This window comes from Erinaceus europaeus, chromosome 1, assembly GCF_950295315.1.
Source record: "Erinaceus europaeus chromosome 1, mEriEur2.1, whole genome shotgun sequence".
NCBI lineage: Eukaryota > Metazoa > Chordata > Mammalia > Eulipotyphla > Erinaceidae > Erinaceus > Erinaceus europaeus.
The window spans coordinates 66,025,757-66,050,731 of record NC_080162.1 but is presented as its reverse complement, the minus strand read 5'-3'; the positions used below and the strand labels follow the sequence as shown (position 1 = coordinate 66,050,731).

General features: G+C 36.8%; 1 protein-coding gene across 2 annotated transcripts in view; it reads left to right on the top strand.

Annotated features, from left to right (window-relative positions):
* The window catches only part of PLCB1 (phospholipase C beta 1), an 805,117-nt gene that overhangs the window by 689,122 nt on the left and 91,020 nt on the right, over positions 1-24,975 (top strand). For both annotated transcript variants that reach the window (XM_060186536.1, XM_060186537.1), the window contains exons 27-31: positions 528-708; positions 16,857-16,933; positions 17,038-17,127; positions 17,579-17,636; positions 18,868-18,954. In XM_060186536.1, the coding sequence (XP_060042519.1) occupies positions 528-708; positions 16,857-16,933; positions 17,038-17,127; positions 17,579-17,636; positions 18,868-18,954 (493 nt within the window). The remainder of the gene's footprint in view (positions 1-527; positions 709-16,856; positions 16,934-17,037; positions 17,128-17,578; positions 17,637-18,867; positions 18,955-24,975) is intronic.

Below are 24,975 nucleotides of genomic sequence, written 5' to 3'. Positions count from 1 at the left end.
CAAAGGAGGGCTGTTCTCATCACCATCACCACCAGCATCCCAATTTTCCTTTCTGTCTCTCTCTGTTTTTCTGGAGAAATACAGGGGTTGTGACACACCTGGTTGAGCATATATGCTACGGTGCTCAAAGACCTGGGTTCGAGCCCCCAGTCCCCACCTGCAGCGGGGAAGCTTTGTGAGTGGTGAAGCAGCACTGCAGATTTCTCTTTTTCCCTTTTCTTCTCTGTTTCTCTCTTCCCTACTGATTTCTGACTGTCTCTATCCAATAAATAAATAAAGATGATGAAAAAATTAACAAAGAAAAATCACAAAAAAGAAATACAAATCTCACTTGCTTTCTGTATTTAAAGACTTTTTTCTCCTAAATTTGTAGAGTATCAACCCCTGCCTGACATGATTTATCAAGACAGTTCTTTCCAAACACATCACTGTCTCTTAGGGAAGAACTCTAATATGCAGTTCTCCTTCCTTCTTGCTGTGATTTGCATTTTTTTTTTTTTTTTTGAGTTAAGCTCTGTTCTCTGCAGGTCAGAACCCAGCAGTCCTGACCATGGCTCCTCAACCATTGAGCAAGATTTGGCTGCTCTGGATGCTGAAATGACTCAAAAGTTAATAGACTTGAAGGACAAACAACAGCAGCAGCTGCTTAATCTTCGGCAAGAACAGTATTATAGTGAAAAATACCAGAAGCGAGAACATATTAAACTGGTAAGAACAGGAAACATAATTTATGTTGGAGAATTTAAAGGGAGACAGCTGTAAGTTCTGGCTAGCAATTTTTTTTTTTTTTTTTACCTAATAACCTTACTCTGATGACAAGTTACAGAGAGAGGTGAAATGCATTTTTCAGACCCATGTGTGACATGATTTAACATGTGCTTAACTTAAAAAGGCTCAATCACAAAACTCAATAGTTGGGCTTTTAAAGTGACTGCAGAATGATCACTTCTTAAAATGAGGGACTGCATAGACCACCTGTTGACCACTGCACTTGTATTCTGTCAGGCCCATTATTACAGCTTCTTTACCAAGCTTTTATTAGTCTACAGTAATTCTATGTTATATTGTTTTAATTTTTTTCCTAGCTTTGTTTTGGACTTATAATAGGTTTTTGAGATCACTGGGATTTTATAAATAATTAGAAAACACCTATGTTTGTTTAAGAAGATGCTACAAATAAATTTTGTATGTATTACTGGACTTTCTAAGAACTGAGAAAAATATCTGTCTGCTTCCCTACATTTAAAAAAATCCATATGAAATATTGTTTACCCACTACCCGAGGCTCCCTGTGAAAACAAATGCCTTCATCTCCATCAATAATCACTTTTCATCTCCAAAATGTGAGATTTTTCTCTAGTGTTTTTGATTCCTTGACATATAGCAGGGTCATTATAAATATTTTATTGACAGATTAAATGAAACAAGCCATAAAGCAGCCTTGAAAAGCAAGCTTACGCCAAAGCAAAGCAAAGTGAATAAACACAATACAAGTTAAAGTTATATACCCAAGGAAAATGCACACTTAGACTTGTCTGTATGGCAAGTTATTTATTTGCTGAGAGATTGTCCATTGAAGAGTGTTCTGATGGTGTTTCTGCATGTAGATTGAAATAAGCATGTGGTTTGGGATGATAATATTGATAAGTTATTGATAAGTGTTATTCTAGCACTGGTTCTCTAGTGGCAAAATAAGAATGCGGAGCTTGTGTTAGGACAAGATGACCAAAGGGGTCTGAACTCTAATTGTATCAAGACCTGAAGAGTGAAGAGGAAAAACAAAAGGCATTTGGAAGTAGAAATAGGTGTAAGTGTGACTTAGAAAAGAAGATAGAACTATAGAAAAAAAAATGTGTGTGTGTGTGTGTTTGTGTGTGTGTGTGTGTGTGTATAGAAATATTAGTCAACCCATATCTGTGACCTTGGGAGACCTACATCAGTTTCCAATGGAAGGAATGGGGACAAAGAACTTTTGTGGTAGGAATGGCATAAAATTATACTCCTATTATCTCATAATTTTGTAAATCAATATTAAATCACTAACTTAAAAAAAAGATAAAAAAAATCAGAGTCCACTTTGTTATTCACAAATTAAGAATCTATCAGGATCACCATGAAAGGTTAAGGCACAGACTATTGTGCCTCATCCCAAATTTGAGTCTCTGATAGGGCTGGTGATGCTGGTCTCACTGCCCATAACCAAATATTTAGAGGTAGAGTCTCAATGATTTTTTTTTTAGCAAGCTCTACTATTTTTAATACTTATTTATTAGAGAAATAGAAGAGGTAAGGAAGAGAGACCTCACTCTGACACATGCAATACTTGAGGCTGAATTTAGGACCTTGTCCTCGAGAATCCAGCACCATATCCATTGCACCACCTCCTGGGCCATATAAGCTCCACTAGTTCTGATGGACTTCCTACTCATAAGTAAAGTCTAAGCAGTAAAAGAATGGTTGGGCTGAGATGAATTCATGAAAGCTGAAGTGAATTTTAATGAGATACTGACTTTGGGGTCCACCTAACAGTCACTGCACTCTGACTTTCTCCAGTACCCTCATCCATCGGACTCCAGAAGATAGCAGTAATTTTAAAATAGTAATTACTTAGTGAGCACTCACTGTACGGCCATATATAATAAAATTCCAATCTATCTCACACTTGGAATAATACTCTTGTTTGGCTATTTTCCAGAGTTAACAAAAACTACAGAGAAATTTAGTGACTTCCCTAGATTTCCACAACTGGAAAGTGAATGCTGTTGGTATATGAACCTTGGCCTTCTGACCACAGGGCTGATTTAGATCTCAAGAATATGATTATCATAACATTTTCATGTATATTCACACAGAGTCCATGGAGGCCATTCCTTCATTTCCATGGTAGGACACTGCATCTCTCAATTTTTTAACAACTTTATTTCACATATGCAACAAGCTTATTTAAAATTAGAGTTCAAGGATCAGGTGGTGGCGCACCTGGTTGAGCACACGTTACAATGTGCGAAGATTCAGGTTTGATCTCCTGGTCCCCACCTGCAGGGGGAAAGCTTCACAAGTGGTGAAGCAATGCTGCAGGTGTCTCTCTGTCTCTCTTCCTCTCTATCACCCCTTCCTTCTCGATTTCTACTTGTCTCTATCCAATAAATAAATAAATAAATAAATAAAATTTTTAATTTTTTTAAAAAAAATTGCAGTTCAGTGGCATTTTTTTTTTGCCTCCAGGGTTATTGCTGGGGCTCGACGCCTGCACAAGGAATCCACTGCTCCTGAAGGCTATTTTTTTTTCTCTTTTGTTGCCTTGTTGTTTTATAGTTGCTGTGGTTGTTATTATTGTTGTCATTGATGTCGTTGTTGTTGGATAGGACAGAGAGAAATGGAGAGAGCGTGGGGAAGACAGAGAAGGGGAGAGAAAGACACCTGTATACCTGCTGCACCACCTGAGAAGCGACCCCTCTGCAGGTGGGGAGCCAGGGGGCTCAACCAGGATCCTTATGCCAGTGTATGCACTTCATGTCATGTGCAATTAACCCCCTGCACTACCACCCAACCTCCAATTCAATGGCTTTGAACCTCTAGTAGTGGATTTAAGTTTCAGGCAAAGCCCTAGTAGCTGTAAGCATAGATGAATGAGTCTTCATTAAGATTAAGGCCAAAATATCTTGGTTTTAGGACCAATCTTTTTATTTTATGGCACCCACAATTTATATAATATGTCTTTAGCTGATATGTGTGCCATAACTTTCCACTTGCAATAATCAGAAATTGTTCTACAAAGAAATAGTTTGACTGGAAGACACACAGAAGTACCAGTTCTATCTTTAGTTGTGGTTTAGAATTATGCATTCTCAGGTGGAACTAGACAAGTGAAAGTATAATTATTAAAAAGAGAATAGAGGAATATTAGGGAGTAGAGGAAAATTAAGAAGGAGATATTTCATTTCCCAGATTGCTTTCAGGAATTAAATATAAATGTGTTTTGGTTAAGGATTGTACATTTTTAATTTTTTTTAATCTTACATATTCATCCATTTACTGGATAGAGAGAGAGAGAAATTGAAATGGAAGGAGGAGATATAGAAGCTTCACCACTTGTGAAGCTTCCTCTCTGCAGATGGGGAGCCATGTGCTAGAACCCTAGTCATTGCACACACTACCATCCAATCCGTAGAAATATACATTTTATTTTTTATATATTTATTTATTTATTCCCTTTTGTTGCCCTTGTTGTTGTTATTGATGTCTTCATCATTGTTGAATAGGACAGAGAGAAATGGAGAGAGGAGGGGAAGACAGAGAGGGGGAGAGAAAGATAGACACCTGATGACCTGCTTCACCACTTGTGAAGCTACTGCCCTGCAGGTGGAGAGCCGGGGACTCGAACTGGGATCCTTCTGCCAGTCCTTGCGCTTTGCGCCACGTGTGCTTAACCCGCTGCGCTACCGCCCGACTCCCAGAAATGTACATTTTAAATGCCAGCACCCAAAGTTCAAAGATCAGTGAATAAATTGTTGTATCGATACACTGCCAAAGTATAATTTGAAATTTAATATTTGCAAATCTATTAGTAGCCCCTGGAGATAAGGATGAAGAAGACGTGACTACTACACACCTTTGTGAAAATGTATTAAAAACATTTATAAAGGGGACAGGCGATGGGGCACACAGTTAAGCACACATAGTGCTAAGCAAGGACCCACGCAAGGACTCAGGTTTGATCTCCCGGCTCCCCACCTGCATGGGAGATGCTTCACAAGTGGCAAAGAAGGTCTGCAGGTGTTTGTCTTTCTCTCTCCCTCTTTACCTCACCCTCCCCTCTCAATTTCACTCTATGCTATCCAGTAAAATGGAAAAAATGGCTGCCAGGAGCAGTGGATTCTTAGTGCCACCACCAGGCCCCAGTGATAACCCTGGCGGCCAAAAAATTAAAAAAAAAAAAAATATATATATATATATATATATTTTACCACGTGATAAGTAAAATAAGAAAAGTGCTATCAAACTGATATGAAAATATTGATGTGGTAGGAATTCGCCTAATTTATGAACAGTATATTGGGAGAAATTATTCATATTATGATGGAGGTGTACATTCTACACAAAGGTTTATAGGCTCTGTAGCTTAAATGGATTTTTACCTGATCAAATAATGATTTTCATTTTTTTTGCCTCCAAACTGGGGTTCGGTGCCTATATTGCGAATCTATTGCACCTGAAGGCCATTTTTTTCCATTTTTGTTGCCCTTGTTGTTATTGCTGTTGTTGTTGGATACGACAGAGAGAAATCAAGAGAGGAGGGGAAGACAGAGAGGGGGAGAGAATAACACCTGCAGACCTGCTTCATTCAGATAGGTAACTTTGTGTTCCCTGTTTCCTGTGTATATTCCCAGGAGAGGGATTGTTGACTCATAAGGTAGATCCAATTTTGGTGTTCTGATGAATATCTAGACTATTTTCTCCCACTGTGTGGGGTATCTTTCTGTTATAGTGTTGATTTATTTTGCCATGGAAAAGACTTTCAACTTAGTGTAATCTTATTGGTTTATTTTTTCCCCCTGGCAAATGGATTGAGCATTGTTTTTAGTGACACATCAGTTCATACCTTCTTTCTATATTTTAATGGCATTGTTTGTTTTCTATTGGTTAGTTTTATGATTTCTTTATGACCCTTGTTTATGGGTCCTTTGTTCAGTATATGGTATGCAAATATCTTCTCCCAGTAAGCATGATGACCTTTTACTTTGGTGATGGTTTATTTTACTCTGCAGTTGCTTTACACTTTGATATAATCCCATTGGTTTATTTTTGTTTTTATCTTTCTTGTTATTGGATTTAGACTATCCTAAGGCTTCTTTAAATATAATATCATGGAATGTTCTGTTCATATTTTATTCTGTGTATTTGTTTCTGATATTATTCCTAAATCTTTAGTCTATTTTGAATTGTGTGTGTGTGTGTGTGTGTGTGTGTGTGTGTGTGTGTGTGTGTGTGTGTGTGTGTGTGAGAGAGAGAGAGAGAGAGAGAGAGAGAGAGAGGGAGAGGGAGAGGGAGAGGGAGAGGGAGAGGGAGAGGGGGAGGGGAGGAGAGGGAGGGGGAGAGAGAGGACAGGGATACTGTTCCATTATCTACAAGTAGCTATCCATTTTCTGAACAGCATTTAACAAAATGCTACTCTCTTTAAAAAATATATTTATTAGAGACAGAAATTGAGAGGGAAGGGAGAGATAAGGAGACAGACAGAGAAACACCTGCAGCCCTGCTTCACCACTTGTGAAGTTTTCTCCTGCAGGTGGGGAGTGGGGGCTTTAACCCAGGTCCTTGTGCTTGATAACATATGTGCTTAACCAAGTGAACCACCACCTGGCCCCTAAGACTGCTTCTCTGTTTTATACTCTGTGTTTCTTTGTCATAAATTCACTATTCATGCGTGTGAAACTTTATTTCTGGGGTCTGATTCTATTCCATTGATTTGTATGTCCATTTTTATTCTAGTATCACACAGTTGTGATTCTATATACCTGTAATATAATTTTAACTCAGGAAGCATGATAATTATATTGATACTACCATAATTGGGAGGTTAAGGTGCATGGGCTGGAAAAATTTTTTATGAAAATCTTCTTTGAACATTTATTTATTTATGAGACTGGGGAGCAAGAGACTGCACCAGAGCTCTGCTGTGGCATATGCAACACCAGGAATCAAATTTGGGACTTATGCTTGTTAACCCAAAGCTTTATCCACTTCAGGAACAAAGCACCATCTCCTAGGCCACAAAAAAATCTTTAAAAAAAAATCATCTCATAAAGAAAAATAAATTACAAAGTATGTGGATAGAGGGAATAATAGAGAATTATTTTTTTCAATCCTTATAGCTTGAATTTAGATTCAATAAAATAAGCCATAAAAGTTTACAACAATATCTAGAACAAAGTCATTCTTTAAAAGAAAAAAAAGGTGTGCATATGCAGGGAGAGGACAATTTGTAATGAGCAAGCAAAATTTAAAAATTTTCCATTTTAAAATATGTAACTTTAGATAGATCGTTTTACCTCCTTCATCTGTCTCTTATTTATTTATTTATTTATTGGATAGATACAGAGAAATTGAGAGGAGAGGAGATAGAGAGGGAGAGAGACAGAGGGACACCTGTAGCATTGCTTCACCACTCGTGAAGCTTTCCCCCTACAGGTGGGGACCGGGGACTTGAGCCTGAGTCCTTATGCACTATAATGTGTGTACTTAACCAGGTGTGCCACTGCCTGGCCCCTGTCTGTTATTTTTTTAATGAATTAATTTTTAAAATTTTGTTTACCAGAGCACTGCTCAGCTATGGTTTTTGGTTTTGCGGGCAATTGAACCTAGTACTTTGGAGCCTTAGGCATGAGAGTCTCTTTGCATAACCATTATGCTGTCTACCCTCATTCTCTGTCTCTTAATTTTATTTATTTATTTATTTTATTTATAAAATGGAAACATTGACAATACCATAGGATACATTTCCACACATTGCCCACCCCCCAGAGCTTCATATCCACCCCTCCCTTGATAACTTTCCTATTCTTTATCTCTCTGGGAGTAAGGACCCAGGTTCATTTTGGGGTGCAGAAGGTGGGAGGTCTGGCTTCTATAATTGCTACCCCGCTTATCTGTTTCTTATTTTTAAACTAAATATTTGAACAAGAAAATATGTGATATTTCCCTATGCCTACAGTGTTATTCTCACTTAAATTATAGAATGCAGAGGTGATCCAAATCTCATGTCTATTAAAATAATAGCTAGATAATTCAGTTTAAAACAACAATTTCTTCATCCTTAGTTTTTCTTTAATGTTTGTATACAATATCTGTCTTCAAATATTTTTACATGCTAATTGGTAACTATTTAGGTAAGAATTAAGGAAAATGTCAATAAATGCATTAATCCCCAAAGGTAAAGAAAATAATAGTTTTGATGTGCATTAACTGAAAGGAGCTCAGACAGATTCTACTCAAAGAAAATTCCAAAACTGAAAATCTAGTCTGGTAATTTAGTTTGTGCCCTATGGAATTACAGGACTTTTCATTCCATCTGGCAAGTGAATAATGCTGAAATGATATGTTTTGTACTGTGGGAAAAAAAGTAGAAGAAGCTGACACATTGTGGTATTTTTCTCCATGGGTAGCTCCTTTGGGTCTCGCTTCCAAATGAACTGTTAAAATATTAAGTACATGATTTATTACCCTATTTAAGAAATCAAATCTCTCTTAGTCAAGGTATCTATGCTAATAAAGTTTCAAGTGTACTGTGCTTTCTCACATCTGAGTGGTAAGCAATTTTTTTAGCACTATTTTTTATTTCATTTATTCTTGGCGTCTTTAGAATTTTGAACTTTTATCTTAAAATCTTAGTATTTTTTCAATTGATGTAATCAGTTATAATAATCCCATTTTACTAGAACATGTGAAAATTGTTTCTCATTTTTTAATTTAGTCAAGGAATCTATACCATCATCTGCAATATTTCACTGTCTTTTCTGTAAATCTTTCAAGTTCTTCATTATAAATTATCATGAGAAAAGGATAGGTTTGATCTAGTGTAAAAAATATATATATATAAACACAGAGAGGTAGAGAGGTAGAAAGAAAGGAAGCTGGATGGTGGTGCATCTGATTAAACACACATATCACCATGTGTAAGGACCTGGGTTCCAGCCCCTGCTCGACACCTGCAGGGAGGATGCTTCATGAGCAGTGAAGCCAGCCTGCAGGTATCTATCTTCTCTCTCTCCCTGTCTTATCTCCCCTGCCCTTCTCAGTCTCTCTCTGTCCTGTCAAATAAAAGTGGAAAAAATGGTCACGGCGAGCAGTGGATTCATAGTGCAGGCACTGAGCCACAGTGATAACCCTGGTGGCAAAAAAAAAAAAAAAAGAGAGAGAGAGAATGAGAGTGAGAGTGGGGGGGTGGAGAGAGAGTGAAATAGATTTCATTTCAGTGCTGTGGGGGCTGGGCTCAAACCTGAGTCATGTGCATGGCAAAGCAGCACATTGTCAAAGTGAGCTATTTCACTGGACCTCTTACTTTGAATATTTTACCTTAAATAATTTATAAATCATTTTAAGTGAGATAATTCTTTTTAATCATAAATATGGTGTTTTATCATTGAAGTATTTTATGACCAAAAATCCAAATTTGCATTATTTTCAGGATAATTTGAAACTCCTACTGAATTCTAAAAAGTGCACAACCATTGAGCGATATAACTTGGCAATTTATCAAAGGAACCTTAGAGATAATTTAGATGTCAGATGTCAAATATATACAAATATATATATATATATATATAGTGATTTTTTTAAAGTTTAAAAACATTCACCAGTGATAGCCTCATAAAAGAACACTAGAAATATAGTGGATGTTAACACAAGAAATATAGCGTGGATGTTACATTGACCCATTTACATTTCCCAATAGATTAAGAAACTGGCATTTACCTTGACATAATTCAAAGGTGAAAAATAATTTTAAATGTTATAGATTCATTGGGGTCTGGGCAGGTTGACATTGTGGGTTAAGTGGATGCTTTTTCATGTGTGAGGTCTTGGCTCCACTCCCTAGAAGATTAAGCAGTATTCTAGTCTCTGTTCCTCTCTTTTTAAAAAATAAAGAAGGAAAACCTTAGATTTATTGACACTGATTAGGAATCTTAATAATATTTTCACTTTTATTTGTTTCTTTCATTATCTCCCCCCCCCCATAAAAAGAGTCAAGGATGCTTTAAGCAATGAGATGTAAATAAACAGCTGTAAATTCTACTTAGATATATAATTAAACAAAATTGAGGGTCTGGGTGGTGGCACACCTGGTTAAGTGCTCATATAACAGTGCACAAGGACCCAGGTTCAAGCTCCTGGTCCCTGCCTTTAGGGGGAAAGCTTTGCAAGTGGTAAAGCAGTGTTGCAGGTTTCTCTGTTTCTCTCCTTCTGTATTTCCCCCTCCCCTCTTGATCTCTGGCTGTCTCTATCCAATAAATAAAGATTATAAAATATATTTTAAAAAATCATTTAAAAAAATTAAACAATACTGCATATGTGTGGGGGAATCTTTTATAGAATGCCCAAGATAATGTCATGCAAGACTTTTCTCTCTTCTTGAAAAGTGAAATAGCTGGTGTAGAATATTTATTCCAGGTACCCACATCCTACTCAGAATTATGCCACAATCTCCAGAACATCCAGGACTGCAGGTGCTCAGTAAATGTTAGTTGAAAGAGTGAATGAATGTTTCTCAGATTGAATAAAAACACATCTTATTTTTAAATTGTTGGTATTGTGTTTAGTCTGCAGAGTTTGACTTGGTTTAGGGAACATCATAAATTAATTCTTTGTAGAAGAAAAATAATAGAGTGAAAACTTCCAGTGAAACTTTGACTAGCAGAAAAGAAGGCAAAAATCTTTTCTGAATACTAGCATCAGGGGACATGAGGTGAGTTGTGTTTCTATAAGAGTATACATTCTAAAATTGACATTTTGTCTATTTTCCAAAATTGTCCTTCTTAGAAGAGATTCCAAATGTGTCAATTTCTGTTCATTTATTTCTTTTTATATCCCTTTTGAGTTTGAGTCAAGGAATTTGTCTCTTCCATGGAAACCATTTTTTCACTGTCAAATAACTAAACCAAGTGAAATTTAGCATGGAGTTGAGAACAACCATGAAATTATATTCCCTAAGGCTTTGCTTTTTCACTCCTTAAAAGGTTTGGAACACTTAGCTAGAAGAGTTGTCATGAGGGCTAAACAAATAAGCAAAGTTATTAAAATGTCTATTCCTCTGTGGGGGGAAACATGCTACAAGTTAAAGTGTTGTTTACTGCATTTCAATTTACCACACACATTTTTATTTCCTAAGAATTCTAAATTACTATTTTTACTTCTTTTTAATTTTATTTATTTTTTATTTATAAAATGGAAATATTGACATGACTGCAGGATAAGAGAGGTACATTTCCACACAATGGCCACCCCCAAAGCTCCAGATCCAATCCCCTCCCTGGATAGCTTCCCTGTGTTTTATCCCTCTGGGAGTATGGACCCATGATCATTGTGGGGTGCAGAAGGTAGAACTCTGGCTTCTGTAATTTCTTCCCCACTGAACATGGGCATTGGCAGACGGATCCATACTTCCAGCCTATCTCTGTCTTTCCCTACTAGGGCAGGGATCTGGGGAGGCAGGGCTCCAAGACACATGGTGAGGTCCTCTGCCCACGGAAGTTGGGTTGGCATCATGGTATCATTTGGAACCTGGTGGCTGAAAAAGAATTAAGATACAATGCAAAACAAATTGTTGACTAATCATGAACCTAAAGGCATGAATATAGCAGATGAAGATTGGGGTCTCTATTTTAGTAAAACCTAGTAGGTCTGTATTGGGTATATTCCAGAGGGCCCATAACTTTACTAGTTTTTGTCTTCACTTCACATCTAATATGCAGGTGGACCCAGGTTATTGTCTGGGAAGATGGTGTCATATTTGGAAAAAGTACTATAAAGCTGGATTAGGGAAGATTTTTACTTCTTAATAAGAGGGTTTACTTGAAATGAGTTTCATTATTGAAGAGTTACTTTAATAATAATAATAATAATAATAATAATACTTTACATTACTTGAGGAAAACCTGTGTACTAATAAATACATAAAATGTGGGTATAGTCTTAGATTATGTAAAGCCTCTATTATGTCAAAAACAAACAAACAAAAACCCCTCTTCTTGGGAGTTGGGTGGTGATGCAACTGGTTAAGTACAAATGGTGCAAAGCGCAAGGGCTGGCATAAGGATCCTGGTTTGAGCCCCCGGCTCCCCACCTGCAGAGAAGTCGCTTCACAAGTGGTGAAGCAGGCCTGCAGGTGTCTGTCTTTCTCTCCCTCTCTCTGTCTTCCCCTCCTCTCTCTATTTCTCTCTGTCCTATCCAACAATGACAACAACAAAAATAACTACAACGTCAGTAAAAAAATATATATCAAGGACAACAAAAGGGAAAAATATATATATAAACACTCTTCTGGGCCCTGTGTTCCCATCTTATACAATAGAAGCCCACATACTGAGAGGTTCCTCTACATTATTTAGAAGTAAATGGTAAAATTTTTATTTTGACTTCTTATTTATTATTGTTTTTGGTAAGACCTGTCTTAATTGAAAGCAACAGAAAGCCATGTTGGACAAACTTTGACAAGATGAATATATACTAGAAAAACATACGCGTGGGCTGGGCAGTAGCACACTGGTTTAAGTGGACATAGTACAAAGTGTAAGGACCTGTTCAAGGATCCCAGTTCAAGCTCCTGGCCCCCCACCTACAGGGGGGTCCACAAGTGGTGAAGCAGGTCTGCAGGTGTCTCTCTTTCTCTCTCCCTATCTCCCCCTCCTCTCTCAGTTTCTCTCTGTCTTATCCAATAAAAATGGGGGGAAAATGGCCACAGGAGTAGTGAATTTGTAGTACAGGCACTGAGCCCAGTGATAACCCTGGAGACCAAAAAAAAAAAAAATCAAGTTTATTGCACTTGTAGATTTATTGTTTGGTGAGAACTGCTTCCTGGATCATATACAACTATTGTCTGCCTTTCTCCTTGTGTGGCAGAAAGTGCAGGGAACACTCTCCAGTCCCTATTCTAAGGACAACAGTCCTATTTGTGAAAGCTCAGCCTCAGTGACTTGATAGTCTCCCAAAGGTCTCAACTCCTAATAACATCATAGTATAAGTTATTACTTAAACATGCCTTTTGAGGGAACATGTTTATTCAGCTCATAGCAGAGGACATCTTCTCAGTAGTCTCCCTCATACTTAGTGTTCTGGTTATAACTCCTCCGGTACTAATGAGCACAGGAATCTCCTGGAAGTCTTGCTGAAATGCAATTTTTTATTTAGTTGATCTTGCAGAAGGCCTGAGTTTGCATTTATGTTATGTTTCCTGATGTGCATGGGCCACACATTGAGTAGTAAGATCAAGAATGCCAGAGGGTAGAGTTTCTAGAATACTGCCAGGTGGTTAGTTGAATATATATATATATATATATATATATATATATATATATATATATATATATGTGTGTGTGTGTGTGTGTGTGTGTGTGTGTGTGTGTGTGTGTGTGTGTGTGTATGTCTGATTGTGACTAAACTAAATAGTCTAGATAAAATGTATGCTTGGAGCAAAGGGAGATGAGCTACATCTAAGAATCAGAAACAAGTGCTGTGGGAAGAACAAAGATGAAAGCCAGGGGATACAGCAGACAAGAAATTATGGAACATGGAGTGGGGTGTTAGAGTTGGGAAATATGGGATCAGATCACACAAAAAGTTAATGAATAGATGATTTTAAGATCTCATACTCGGTGTCTTTATTGACTGAATATTAGTGTTCCTGAGGTGAAAGGAAACGAATGTGAGCAGGTGTGGGTAAAATCAAGAAAATATTCTGCAATCTATAATGCTACAGATGATAACATGGACATAGAATGGGTTCAAAAGAGGTGCTAAAATGAGATTGGAGCCCCAAATTAACAAAATACTCAAATTACTACATGTTATTTTTAAAAGACTGATTCCCAGGTCTTGTCCCTAAACACTTAGAACCCAAAGGTCTCAAAACAGTTACTAGAATTTATTTTTTTTTAATTTTTTAATATTTATTTATTTATTACCTTTTGTTGCCCTTGTTGTTTTATTGTTGTAGTCATTATTGTTAGTTATTGATGTCGTTGTTATGGATAGGACACAGAGAAATGGAGACAGGAGGGGAAGACAGAGGGGGAGAGAAAGACAGACACCTGTAGACCTGCTTCACCGCCTGTGAAGCGACTTCCCTGCAGGTAGGGAGCCGGGGGCTGGAACCGGGATCCTTACGCTGGTCCTTGTCTTTGTGCCACATGTGCTTAACCCACTGCGCTACTGCCCGACTCCCACTAGAATTTATATTTGTAAGCAGTTCCTCACAAATGATTCTGATGTTGCAGAAAGCTTTGAATAAGCATTTGAAGCTCCTAGGGTGAATGTGGAAAGAGAAACAGTGTCTAGGAAACAGAAAGTCCTGAATATACTCCCTCAGCTAGAATAGAGGCTATACAGGAATCTTCAAGGAAATGATTAGTCTGCACACCAATTTTACATCTAGACAGTTTGATAAATGGCACTACAGTGTTGTAATATTTCATTGTTTCCTTAATTATTATGGTCATGATTGGGCAATCTCTTTTGAATATTCAAATAGTTTTTCTGCTGGCTCAAACCCCAGTTAATGTTTGTTCAGACTTAATCCAATTCACAGATGAATACATCAAATTTCATGTTATTTTCAAGTTTATGTGGATTGATTTTATTTTCCCCAGAACACTGCTCAGTGCTGGCTTATGGTGGGGTTGGAGATTGAACCTGGGGCTTTGAAACTTCAAACCTGCATGATGACTTCACTGTTCTCAGTAGCCACTTTTCTTCTTTTTCTTTTTCCTTTTTCTTTTCTTCTTTTTTTAAAATGTTTTTTGACAGTGAAAGACAGAGAGGAAGAGGGAGAAAGGGAGAGGAGAGATGAAGAGAAGGAAAGACACTTGAATACTGTTCCACTGCTCATGAAACTTCTGTATGAAAGGTGGGGCTGGGGGCTTGAACCCGGGTCCTGATATTTGGTAATTTGTGTGCACCACTACCTAGCTTATGTGGATTATTTATTGTGGTTCTGTAATTGTAATTATTTATTGTATTTTCTTCATTGACACCTTTATTTTCTTTGATAAGAAAGGTGTTTTTGTTCATTTGCTTATTTGACAGTGTAGCAGTTGTAGTATATACCACACTTGCACTTCTAAATCACCAGGGTACCCTTCATTGAATTCCCAGCACCACTATATGCCAGAACTTAACAGTGTCTTATCTTGCCCCCCCCTCTGAAATCAAAATATATATTTTAAAAATTTATTTTAAAAGTTAATTACTAAATTCATAAGGAAAAAGCAGCATGGCTAAAGGTAATTGTCCCCATGCCACAGAGACTGATTTGTGTGGGTTTGTATCCAGCTCAGCCTCCTATTATTCTGTGGACCACAATTTATGTGTAATTTTGTCACTATCTTCAGATAGCACTTACTTCACAGGGCAAGTCTTAGAATTAAAGATATGTTTCTGGAAAGAAAAAAAAAGGGAATTAAAGATGCTACTACCTTTAAAATGATACAAACTGTTGAGTACATAGTGAACTTTAGATGGTGATATGATTGTATTGTCTTGTCACTGTTGTAGTTGCTATTTATAAAATCAGGTCAATTCATCCTACTGTACCTGATAATTTCCATTCTTAGTAATGAACAGTAGGACTGTCTGCAGGAAGCCAGACCATCTAGGTGGTGCTCCTACTAGGGCCAAGTATTGAGAGAGAGAGAGAGAGAGAGAGATATGCAATTGGAGATCAAAATTGCACTCACATAATGACAGACATTTATTAAGCACCTACTGAAAGCTGGAAGTTGTGCTGAGAGTTGAAGATTTAAAAAACACAACGGTTGCCTTCAGGAAGCTTAGTTTGACAAGAAAGTATGTATAATCCCATGAAACAGTCTTTTGGATAACCCTGGTTCAAGACTGGCCCCTACTACACTGAGGAAAGTTTTGGCGCTCTGCTGTCTGTATCCCTGTGTCTGTGTCTTTGAAAAGGTTGTCCTGAAACAGTGAGGTCCCAGTGATTTAAAAAAAAAACAAAAAACTATAATATCAATAAAATAATTGACTTTATGGTTGGTTATATATTCTAAGATCAATGATAGTACAGAACTTCTGATACTGTTTGGAAACTACCATATAAGGATATCAATTCCTAAACTAGGAGAAATTCTTCAAGCAATTACAAAATGAATGATAATTAGGAAATGGAAATTATAATTCTTAGCTGGCTATAACATTCTTTTTGTCATATTCTTTTTATCTTAAATTCCTTCAAGAGACCAAAAATTGACAATTCATTGTAATCAAGAAGGTACAGTTTTTATTTTTTAATTAATTTATTTATTTTAAAAATATTTTTAATATTCACTTATTTATTTTCCCTTTTGTTGCCCCTGTTGTTTTTTATTGCTATAGTTATTACTGTTGTTATAGATGTCATCATTGTTGGGTAGGACAGAGAGAAATGGAGAGAGGAGGGGAAGACAGAGAGGGAGAGAGAAATTGACACCTGCAGACCTGCTTCACAGTCTATGAAGCGACTCCCCTGCAGGAAGCTGGGGGCTCGAACTGCGATCCTTATGCCAGTCCTTGCACTTTGCGCCACATGTGCTTAACCGCTGCACTACTGCCCGACTCCCAAAGGTACAGTTTTTTAAAAGCATAGGTTCCATTACCAAAAGTTCATATTTGTAATAAGTCATAGAGAGTAGTGATTGAAATATTTATCCACATCATTATTATTCTTTGTGTTGAGGCAAGCTGCACTAATCAGTACAATAAACTAAGGAATTGTGTCTAAACTGAATTTACAATAAGAATTCCATATTAAAATCTAGATAAGGTGATTAAAACCCAGACGGGGTGATGGCTTTAAATCATGTCCTATTGCCCATGTCTAGTTGTCTAGCAATTTTTTACCATATAGCAATTTTAACCATTGTTAAATATCAATCTTATTATTTTTATTTTTTGATCAGAGAACTCTGTAGGAACAACTGCAGATTTTCCAACTATGGGTGTGTTGTTGGAGGGTGGAGGAAGAAGGGAAAATGCTTAGAGGGGGTGTGGGGATGTTGAGGTGTGTGTGTGTGTGTGTGTGTGTGTGTGTGTGTGTGTGTGTGTGTGTGTGTGATAATACAAAACAGTAAATTGGTGTTTTCTTTTTCTAGCTTATTCAGAAATTGACAGATGTTGCTGAAGAGTGTCAGAACAATCAGATAAAAAAGCTTAAAGAAATCTGTGAGAAGTAAGCTTCTAATTTTATTACATAAGTGAACTTATGTGTATAAATGAATTAAATGCAGCTTGCCACATAATTGGCCATTTTCCTCATTTCCATTTTGATTTTAGAGAGAAGAAAGAACTGAAGAAGAAAATGGATAAAAAGAGGCAGGAGAAGATAACAGAAGCTAAATCCAAAGACAAAAGCCAGATGGAAGAGTAAGGGGAAAAGTGCCTCTTTCCCCCACATTTTACCTGGGGTTATTTAGTTTTTTTATCCGAATAACAGCTTCTTAAACATAGATTTCCCTGTCAAATTATTCCCCTAATTATCCTTCCCAAACATACCTTTTGTAAGGTTTTTTAACACTGAACTCAAAGATTTGAGTTTGATAAAGGACTGTGGATAAAGACTGAGAAACGAGCTTCCCTTAGGGAGAAGCTAAATTCTCACTTCCCATATGTCAGAAACCTTCCAAGCATTTAATGAAAACAGAGCTTGCCCTTGGGTATAACTTGACCTTTATCAAGAACTGGTGAACTGTCCTTTACTGGAAGGAGTAAAAGGAATGTTGAGCATTCTGTACATTTTCAAATGGAATACTCAAGTACCCATATTGGTCCATGCTATATGGTTTCATTTAATGATACATTTGTCATTTTCTTGTAGGGAAAAGACGGAGATGATCCGGTCATACATCCAGGAGGTGGTGCAGTACATCAAGAGGGTATGTCTGTTAATCCTCCCCTCCTTGGCAAACCATGTGTGATTTTTGAAGCATTAGCCTATGTTCTCTGCAATGTCTGCCTTTGTTGAATATTTATCACTAGCACCAGCAGAGCTGATTCACAGAAAAGGCACTCCATAACTGATTCTTCTTTAAGTTTAATCATAAATTTATATGTAAGAAGGTTCAAGAAGAGATAGATGTCAAAATTTATTTCTAAAGAGCCCAGAAATAATTCCAATGTAAACATCCCACAAAAACAAGAACAATTAGGTCTCTAGTGATTTAACTTTTTTATGATAAGTAATTTCAATATTAACAAAAATGCAAGTATATTATAGTTCTTTAAGCACCCTGATTCTTCCCCATACTCCTTTATCAAACTCCAGTACTTGACAGCAGTCTTTTGTGCCTATAATGGCATTTTTAACCAAATATGAAATAGTTATATTTAATTTATTATTCAGAATAATATTTATTAATATTATTTTATTATTAATATTAATAATTTTAATTTTAATTTTATAAAATATTAATAATTTTATCATTAATATTAATAATTTATTATTCAGAATAAATAGTTATATTTAATTTATTATTCAGAATAATAACAGAATATTACTATTCAGAATAGTAACTATTCAGAATAGTTACTATTACTATTACTATTACTATAGTTACTATTACTATTACTATTAGTAATAGTAATATAGTATATACTATATACTATATACTATACTATACTATATAGTATATACTATATTATATTACTATATAGTATATACTATATTACTATATTACTATATTACTATATAGTATATACTATATTACTATAATAGTAATATAGTATATACTATATACTATATACTATACTATTAGTAATAGTACTATAGTTACTATTACTATTACTATTACTATAGTTACTATTACTATTACTATTAGTAATATTACTATTAGTAATAGTAACTATTAGTTTACTATAGTAACTATACTAATAGTTACTATTACTATTCAGAATAGTAATTATTCAGAATAGTTACTATTCAGAATAGTAACTTAGAATTCATAAATTAAATATAATCTACAGTCCATAATAATTGAATTTAAATATCTGTACTATCTAGTTATTACATTATATAATTACTAGAATAAGTCTGGTAAGCTTTCATTGTTTGAAAACATCTACTTGAACATTTCAATGAAACTGACTTTTCTTATAACTTTCTTCTAGTTAGAAGAGGCACAAAGTAAACGGCAAGAAAAACTCTTAGAGAAACACAAAGAGATACGTCAGCAGATCCTGGATGAGAAGCCCAAGGTAAACAGAACCAAATTTTACATAGTACTTTCATTTTCTTTCCATTTAGTGAATGTAAGCCTACATTAAATCATGTACCTTGCACGCAGTCTCATTTTTATGGTCTCTTGTTAAGCTATGTGGTCTTTCACAATGATAATAAGTCTTCATAGTATTAACTATCACCAACTGGTGAGTTTTAAAGCTGCAGATGTATGGAACTAACCTCCAGAGATTTGGTTTCAGTTAATCTGAGACTTGGCTCAGATTTAGGTTGTTGTTTTTTTTTCTCTCTGTATGGCATTTTTTAAATTTTTATTTATAAAATGGAAATATTGACAAGATTATAGGATAAGAGGGGTACATTTTCACACAATCCTCACCACCTGAACTCCATATCCCATCCCCTTCCTTGATAGTGCCCCTATTCTTTATCCCTCCAGGAGTATGGACCTAGAATCATTGTCGAGTGCAGAAGGTGGAAGGTCTGGCTTCTGTAATTGCTTGCCCACTGAACATGGGCATTGGCAGGTCATTCCATACTTCCACCTTCTCTCTCTCTTTCCCTAGTGGAGCAGGGATCTGGGGAGGCAGGGATCCAAGACACACAGTGGGGGTTGTCTGCCCAGGGAAGTCATTTGATCTGAGGCCCATAGTCAGCACAGGACCCTATGTAACCTCTACATCCCTGTAGGTCTGAGCTCACATTCTGTGGTCACTAGTAGGAACATTCCAGGTTGCACCAATTTCAGGACCCATTTCCTTGGGTAGTAGGTAGAGCATGTTATCCAATCTCCCTTTGGAGAATGGACCATTCTGTACCATTGTTTTTTTTTTTAAATATTTATTTTTATTTATTTATTCCCTTTTGTTGCCCTTGTTGTTTTATTGTTGTAGTTATTATTGTTGTCATTGTTGTTGGATAGGACAGAGAGAAATGGAGAGGGGAGGGGGAAGACAGAGAGAGGGAGAGAAAGATAGACACCTGCAGACCTGTTTCACCGCTTGTGAAGCGACACCCCTGTAGGTGGGGAGCCAGGGCTTGAACCAGGATCCTTATTCGGGTCCTTGTTCTTAGCGCCACCTGCATTTAACCCGCTGCGCTACAGCCCGACTCCAGCATTCTGTACCATTGTTGATCCACATTGAGGGCAAGGTCCTATAGGGGCTCACAGAGGGGTCCATTATGTTGTTTCTGATGGAAATTACCAGTGACAGTGGTGAGAGGGATCTGTTAGAGGACTAGGTCTATCATGTGAATTGCAGGACTTCCTGACTAGGGCCCCAGGTGATGGGGTGACCTGGTAGTGACTAAAGAGACATCATTAAAGTATACCAGTCTCTTGTCCCCTTATTCAGCTTTTGTATTCCTTACTTTTTCTGACAAGATTAGCTTTGGAGTGATTGAGGGACAGGTAATAGGAGGTAGATGAGGACGGTACCTAGATCTAAGTAGAAACTGTTTCGTTAGGTACTTTAAGGTGTCTTTTTAGATCTTCCTACTTGCTTCATTTATTGACTCACTTCAAACTATTGTGCTCTATTACTTTCAGGTATATATTTTCCCCTAACGTATGGATACATGTATATATACCCTATCTCATGTGCCCTGGTCTATATCTAGGTATGCCACCCAAAATGGAATTAAGAAGTCCTATGAGTTAGGAAAGGTCTCACCAGAATAATGGGGCTGAAGGGTTAACATTCTACACCTGACGTCTCTGGACACAGTCCAAAGTGAAGCACGCTGAGGTGGTACTGGTTGCATTGATTAGGCTGAGATCAGCAGATGCAGTATCAGTTGGTTAAAGCATGCAGGAAAGTGAGCCCCACCCTAGAGGTTCCAGGCCTGGGAGAAATACTGGCTTTATAGAGAAAGGGGAAATTTCTTGCTGTCTTAGGGTTTAAGAAGGCAGTAGATAGTTATTGCTATAACCAAATTATTTGGCAATTGGGTTAAATTTGAAAATCCCATTGTTAAGATTCGCTGTATCATATAAGACTTCACCATAATTTATGTCCGTTTATGCTATTTACATATATATGTATCTTATAAAGTAGATTTAATTATTTTTAAAATCCACCACCATCACTACACACACACACACACACACACACACACACACACACACACACACACACACACACACACACCTTGCCAGGAATAGTTAGTGTACAAGATGGAAAGAGTCAGAGACAAGTCCCTACAGCAATACATAATATTGTTATTACAGACTTTTCCCAGATGAGGGTGCCCTGCACCAAATTCACCCTACTTTTTTAGCCAACAGTATCTTCTTATAAACTAAGAGAAAAAAACTTTCCTTTTTAAAAAATATTTATTTATTATTGCATAGAGACAGAGGGGGGGAGGTAGAGAGGGAGAGAGACAGAGACACCTGCTTCACCACTCCCTGTAGGTGGGGACGGGGGCTTGAACCCGGGTCTTCGCACACTGTGGTGTATGCACTTAACCAGGTGCGCCACCTCCTGGCCCCAAAACTTTTCTTTAAAATTGTAGCTTCTAGGGCTACACTTTAAAATTCCTATTATTTTGAAAATCAATTGTTTCATAAAAAATAGCACTATACAGTGTTTATAAATCAGATAGTTCCTGATTTGCAAATAATACCTTGGTTTAAGATCATTCTTCATCCATTTTGGTTCATCTCTGACTATTTTTATATTTTTGAAAAATGTGCAAGCAGGGGTAGGTGGCATAATGGTTATGCAAAGAGACTCACATGCCTGAGGCTCCAAAGTCCCAGGTTCAATCCCCTGTGCCACTATAAACCAGAGCCAAGCAGCAAAGAAATGAAAAATGTGTCTTCAATTTTCCTGTCCTTCTTTTTTAGTTTAAGATATCTGTTCTGGGGGCAAGCCAGGTGGTGGCACACCTGGTTGAGTACACATGTTGCAATGTGCAAGGACCCAGGTTTGAGTCCCTGGTCCCCACCTGCAGGGGGAAAGCTTTGCGAGTGGTGAAGCAGGGCTGCAGATATCTCTTTCTCTCTCTCTCTCTCTCTGTCTATCTATCTATCTCCCCCCCTCTCAATTTCTGACTGTCTCTATCCAACAAATAAATAAAGGTAATTAAAAAATAACTTAGGGAGTCCAGCGGTAGTGCAACGGTTAAGCGCACATGGCGCAAAGCACAAGGACTAGCGTAAGGAACCCGGTTCGAGCTGCCGGCTCCCACCTGCAGGGGAGTCCCTTCACAGGCAGTGCAGCAGGTCTGCAGGTGTGTTTATCTTTCTCTCCACCTCTCTGTCTTCTCCTCCTCTCTCCATTTCTCTCTGTCCTATCTAACAACAATGACATCAATAAAAACAATAAAAAAACAACAAGCTCAACAAAAGGGAAAATAAACACCAAAATTTTTTTTAAAAAATTAAAAATATATATCTGCTCTGAAAATGTATTACCATTCCATACAAGTAATTCTTGAATCTACAGAGTTCACAAATGTTCACTTTGGGGGCCAGTTGGTAGTACATCTGATTGTGCACACATGTTACAATGCCTAAGGACCCAGGTTCAAGCCCCCGGTCCCCCCCACTGCAGGAGGAAAGCTTTGCAAGTGGTAAAGCAGGGCTGCAAGTGTCTCTCTGTCTCTCTCCCTATTTCCCCATTCCCTCTCAGTTTCTGTCTCTATCCAATAAATAAATAAAAATAATAAAAATTTATTTTAAAAAAGTTCACTATGTTTCTCTATATAGATTCTACACATCGATTTATTCCTTATATATTTCTTGTGACAAATCCTCAAGATATTTTGTCATTTCTTTGTTTCTACTTTTACATTTATTGCACAAGACATTAATAAGTATGTTTAACACCTAAGTTTTGTCCATAGATCCTTAAGCAATAATGAAAATCCAAGAATTAGTAATAATTTAGATAGGCTGATTTTTTTGCTTTCATATAAACATACAGTTTAAATACTCTTAGCCAATAAATAAATAAATATTCTTAGTCACCCTTTCATGTTGATTATACATAAATAAGATAAAATAAGTCACAACATAATTTCAGACATAACTCTGCTTCTCACTTATCTCTTTTTCTAAAATACCTTCTTTTGGAAGTATAGTTATTTTCAGTTTTACTTTGCTTCATTTTGTTTTGCTTCAACTATGTCAACTAGTCATACACATATAACATGTAATCTCAAATATGTTTAGACTACATAATTCTCAGGATAAATAACCCTACAAAGATTTTTACCTAATTGCTTAAAATCACCATAATTAAACTCAACTTTAGCAAGTGTTAAAGCACCTTTAGACATCTTCATTGAACAAGCATTAGAACAATTGCTGGGTAAATTTTCAGTAAGTGTGCATTCAGCAACAGTTTTACTGAAACATGGCCTAAATAGTAATATTTAGTAAGTCACCCTAGTGGAAGTTAAGAAGTATTGAAATTCTCCAATTAGTTTAGTGACTCAACAGTATGGTCATGTATCTAAGCATTTTAATACTCTGCTGTGCCTTCTCATGATGCTACGTTTTATTCCCAAATTGTCTATACAGTTAAAACATAGCTTTCATAGACTTTTGTGTGTGTGTGTGTGTGTGTGTGTGTGTGCATTACAGCCTTACATAAGACTGTCCAAAGACAAAAATGAAATGTTTTCCTCTTGCAATCCTCTACAGGACCCAGAAAAAGACTTTGTGAATCTCCTCAATATTATCGCCTCATTGGCTATAGTTGTGTCTTATACTGATTTTTAAACTAATCATAAGCATAAGAGTTTAATTATCAGTATTGACTTAGAGTAATTGAGGTTCAACTCACAAAGGTGAAAGGAGTTAACTTATTTCATGGTCACCAGGTACCTAAGCAAAATTGTTTTTGAAAAAACAGTTGGGTAGGCAGTTAATAGTGCATGTCCTGACCATAGTAATAGTAATTTTCTTTTATTTATTTTCCCCTTTTTGCCCTTGTGTTTTATTGTTGTTGTAGCTATTATTGTTGTTGTTGTTGATGTCATCATTGTTGGATAGGACAGAGAGAAATGGAGAGAGATGGGGAAGACAGAGAGGGGGAGAGAAAGATAGACACCTGCAGACCTACCTCACCACCTGTGAAGCGACTCCCCTGCAGGTGGGGAGCCAGGGGCTTGAACCTGTATCCTTACACCAGTCCTTGTGCTTTGCGCCATATGCACTTAACCCGCTGCGCTACATACAGCCCGACTTCCTCCATTTCTTTTTTAGCCTCCTTGGATAGTGTTCAGAATTGTTTCTGTGAATTTTCAGTAGTTCTGTTGTCTTATTCCTTATTGTAAATATGTAACACAACTATTACCCTTTGCTTTTCATCCATGAAATTGCTCTTATGCCCAACTTGTGTCTTAATTTGAAGGCTATCCTTGAAGACTACTAATGTATTATCAAAATCAAAAAGTTTGTACAAGCTTCAATTTTTTTATGTGTTATACCATCATTTTTGTAATATTTTTAAAATTTATTTTTGAATAGAGACAGAAATTGAGAAGAGACAGATTAGATAGATAGGTAGATAGAAAGATAGATAGATAGATGCATAGATGTAGCACTGTTTCACTACTCATGAAGCTTCCCTCCTAAAATTGGAGAACAAGGGCTTGAACCCAGATATTTGAGCATGGTTTCATGTATGCTAAACCATGTGAGCCACCACCCTACCCCCATATTATGATTTTAATAATAAAGTAAGAAATTGTGAATGTTACTACACAACATTCACAGTGGCTAATAACTGGAAGTTACTTTGACAAGAAGCAACTGTAGAGTAAAACAGTAAGTGTAGGGACTTAACAGAGAAAGCCTAAAGCATAGAACAGCAACGTAGACAAAAGAAAAGTCTAGCCAGTGCCATGCTCCTATAATTGTGGGACATGGACCAAAATAGAATAGTCTGACTTTGAAATAAACTTTCTTTGCATACAGTTTTGGAATTGTTTTGAATCTTGGCATAGATAAGAGAGAGACTAACGACAACATAAACAAGGAAAAAAAGAGCAATTCAAGGAAATGAAAATGATCATAAAAGAGG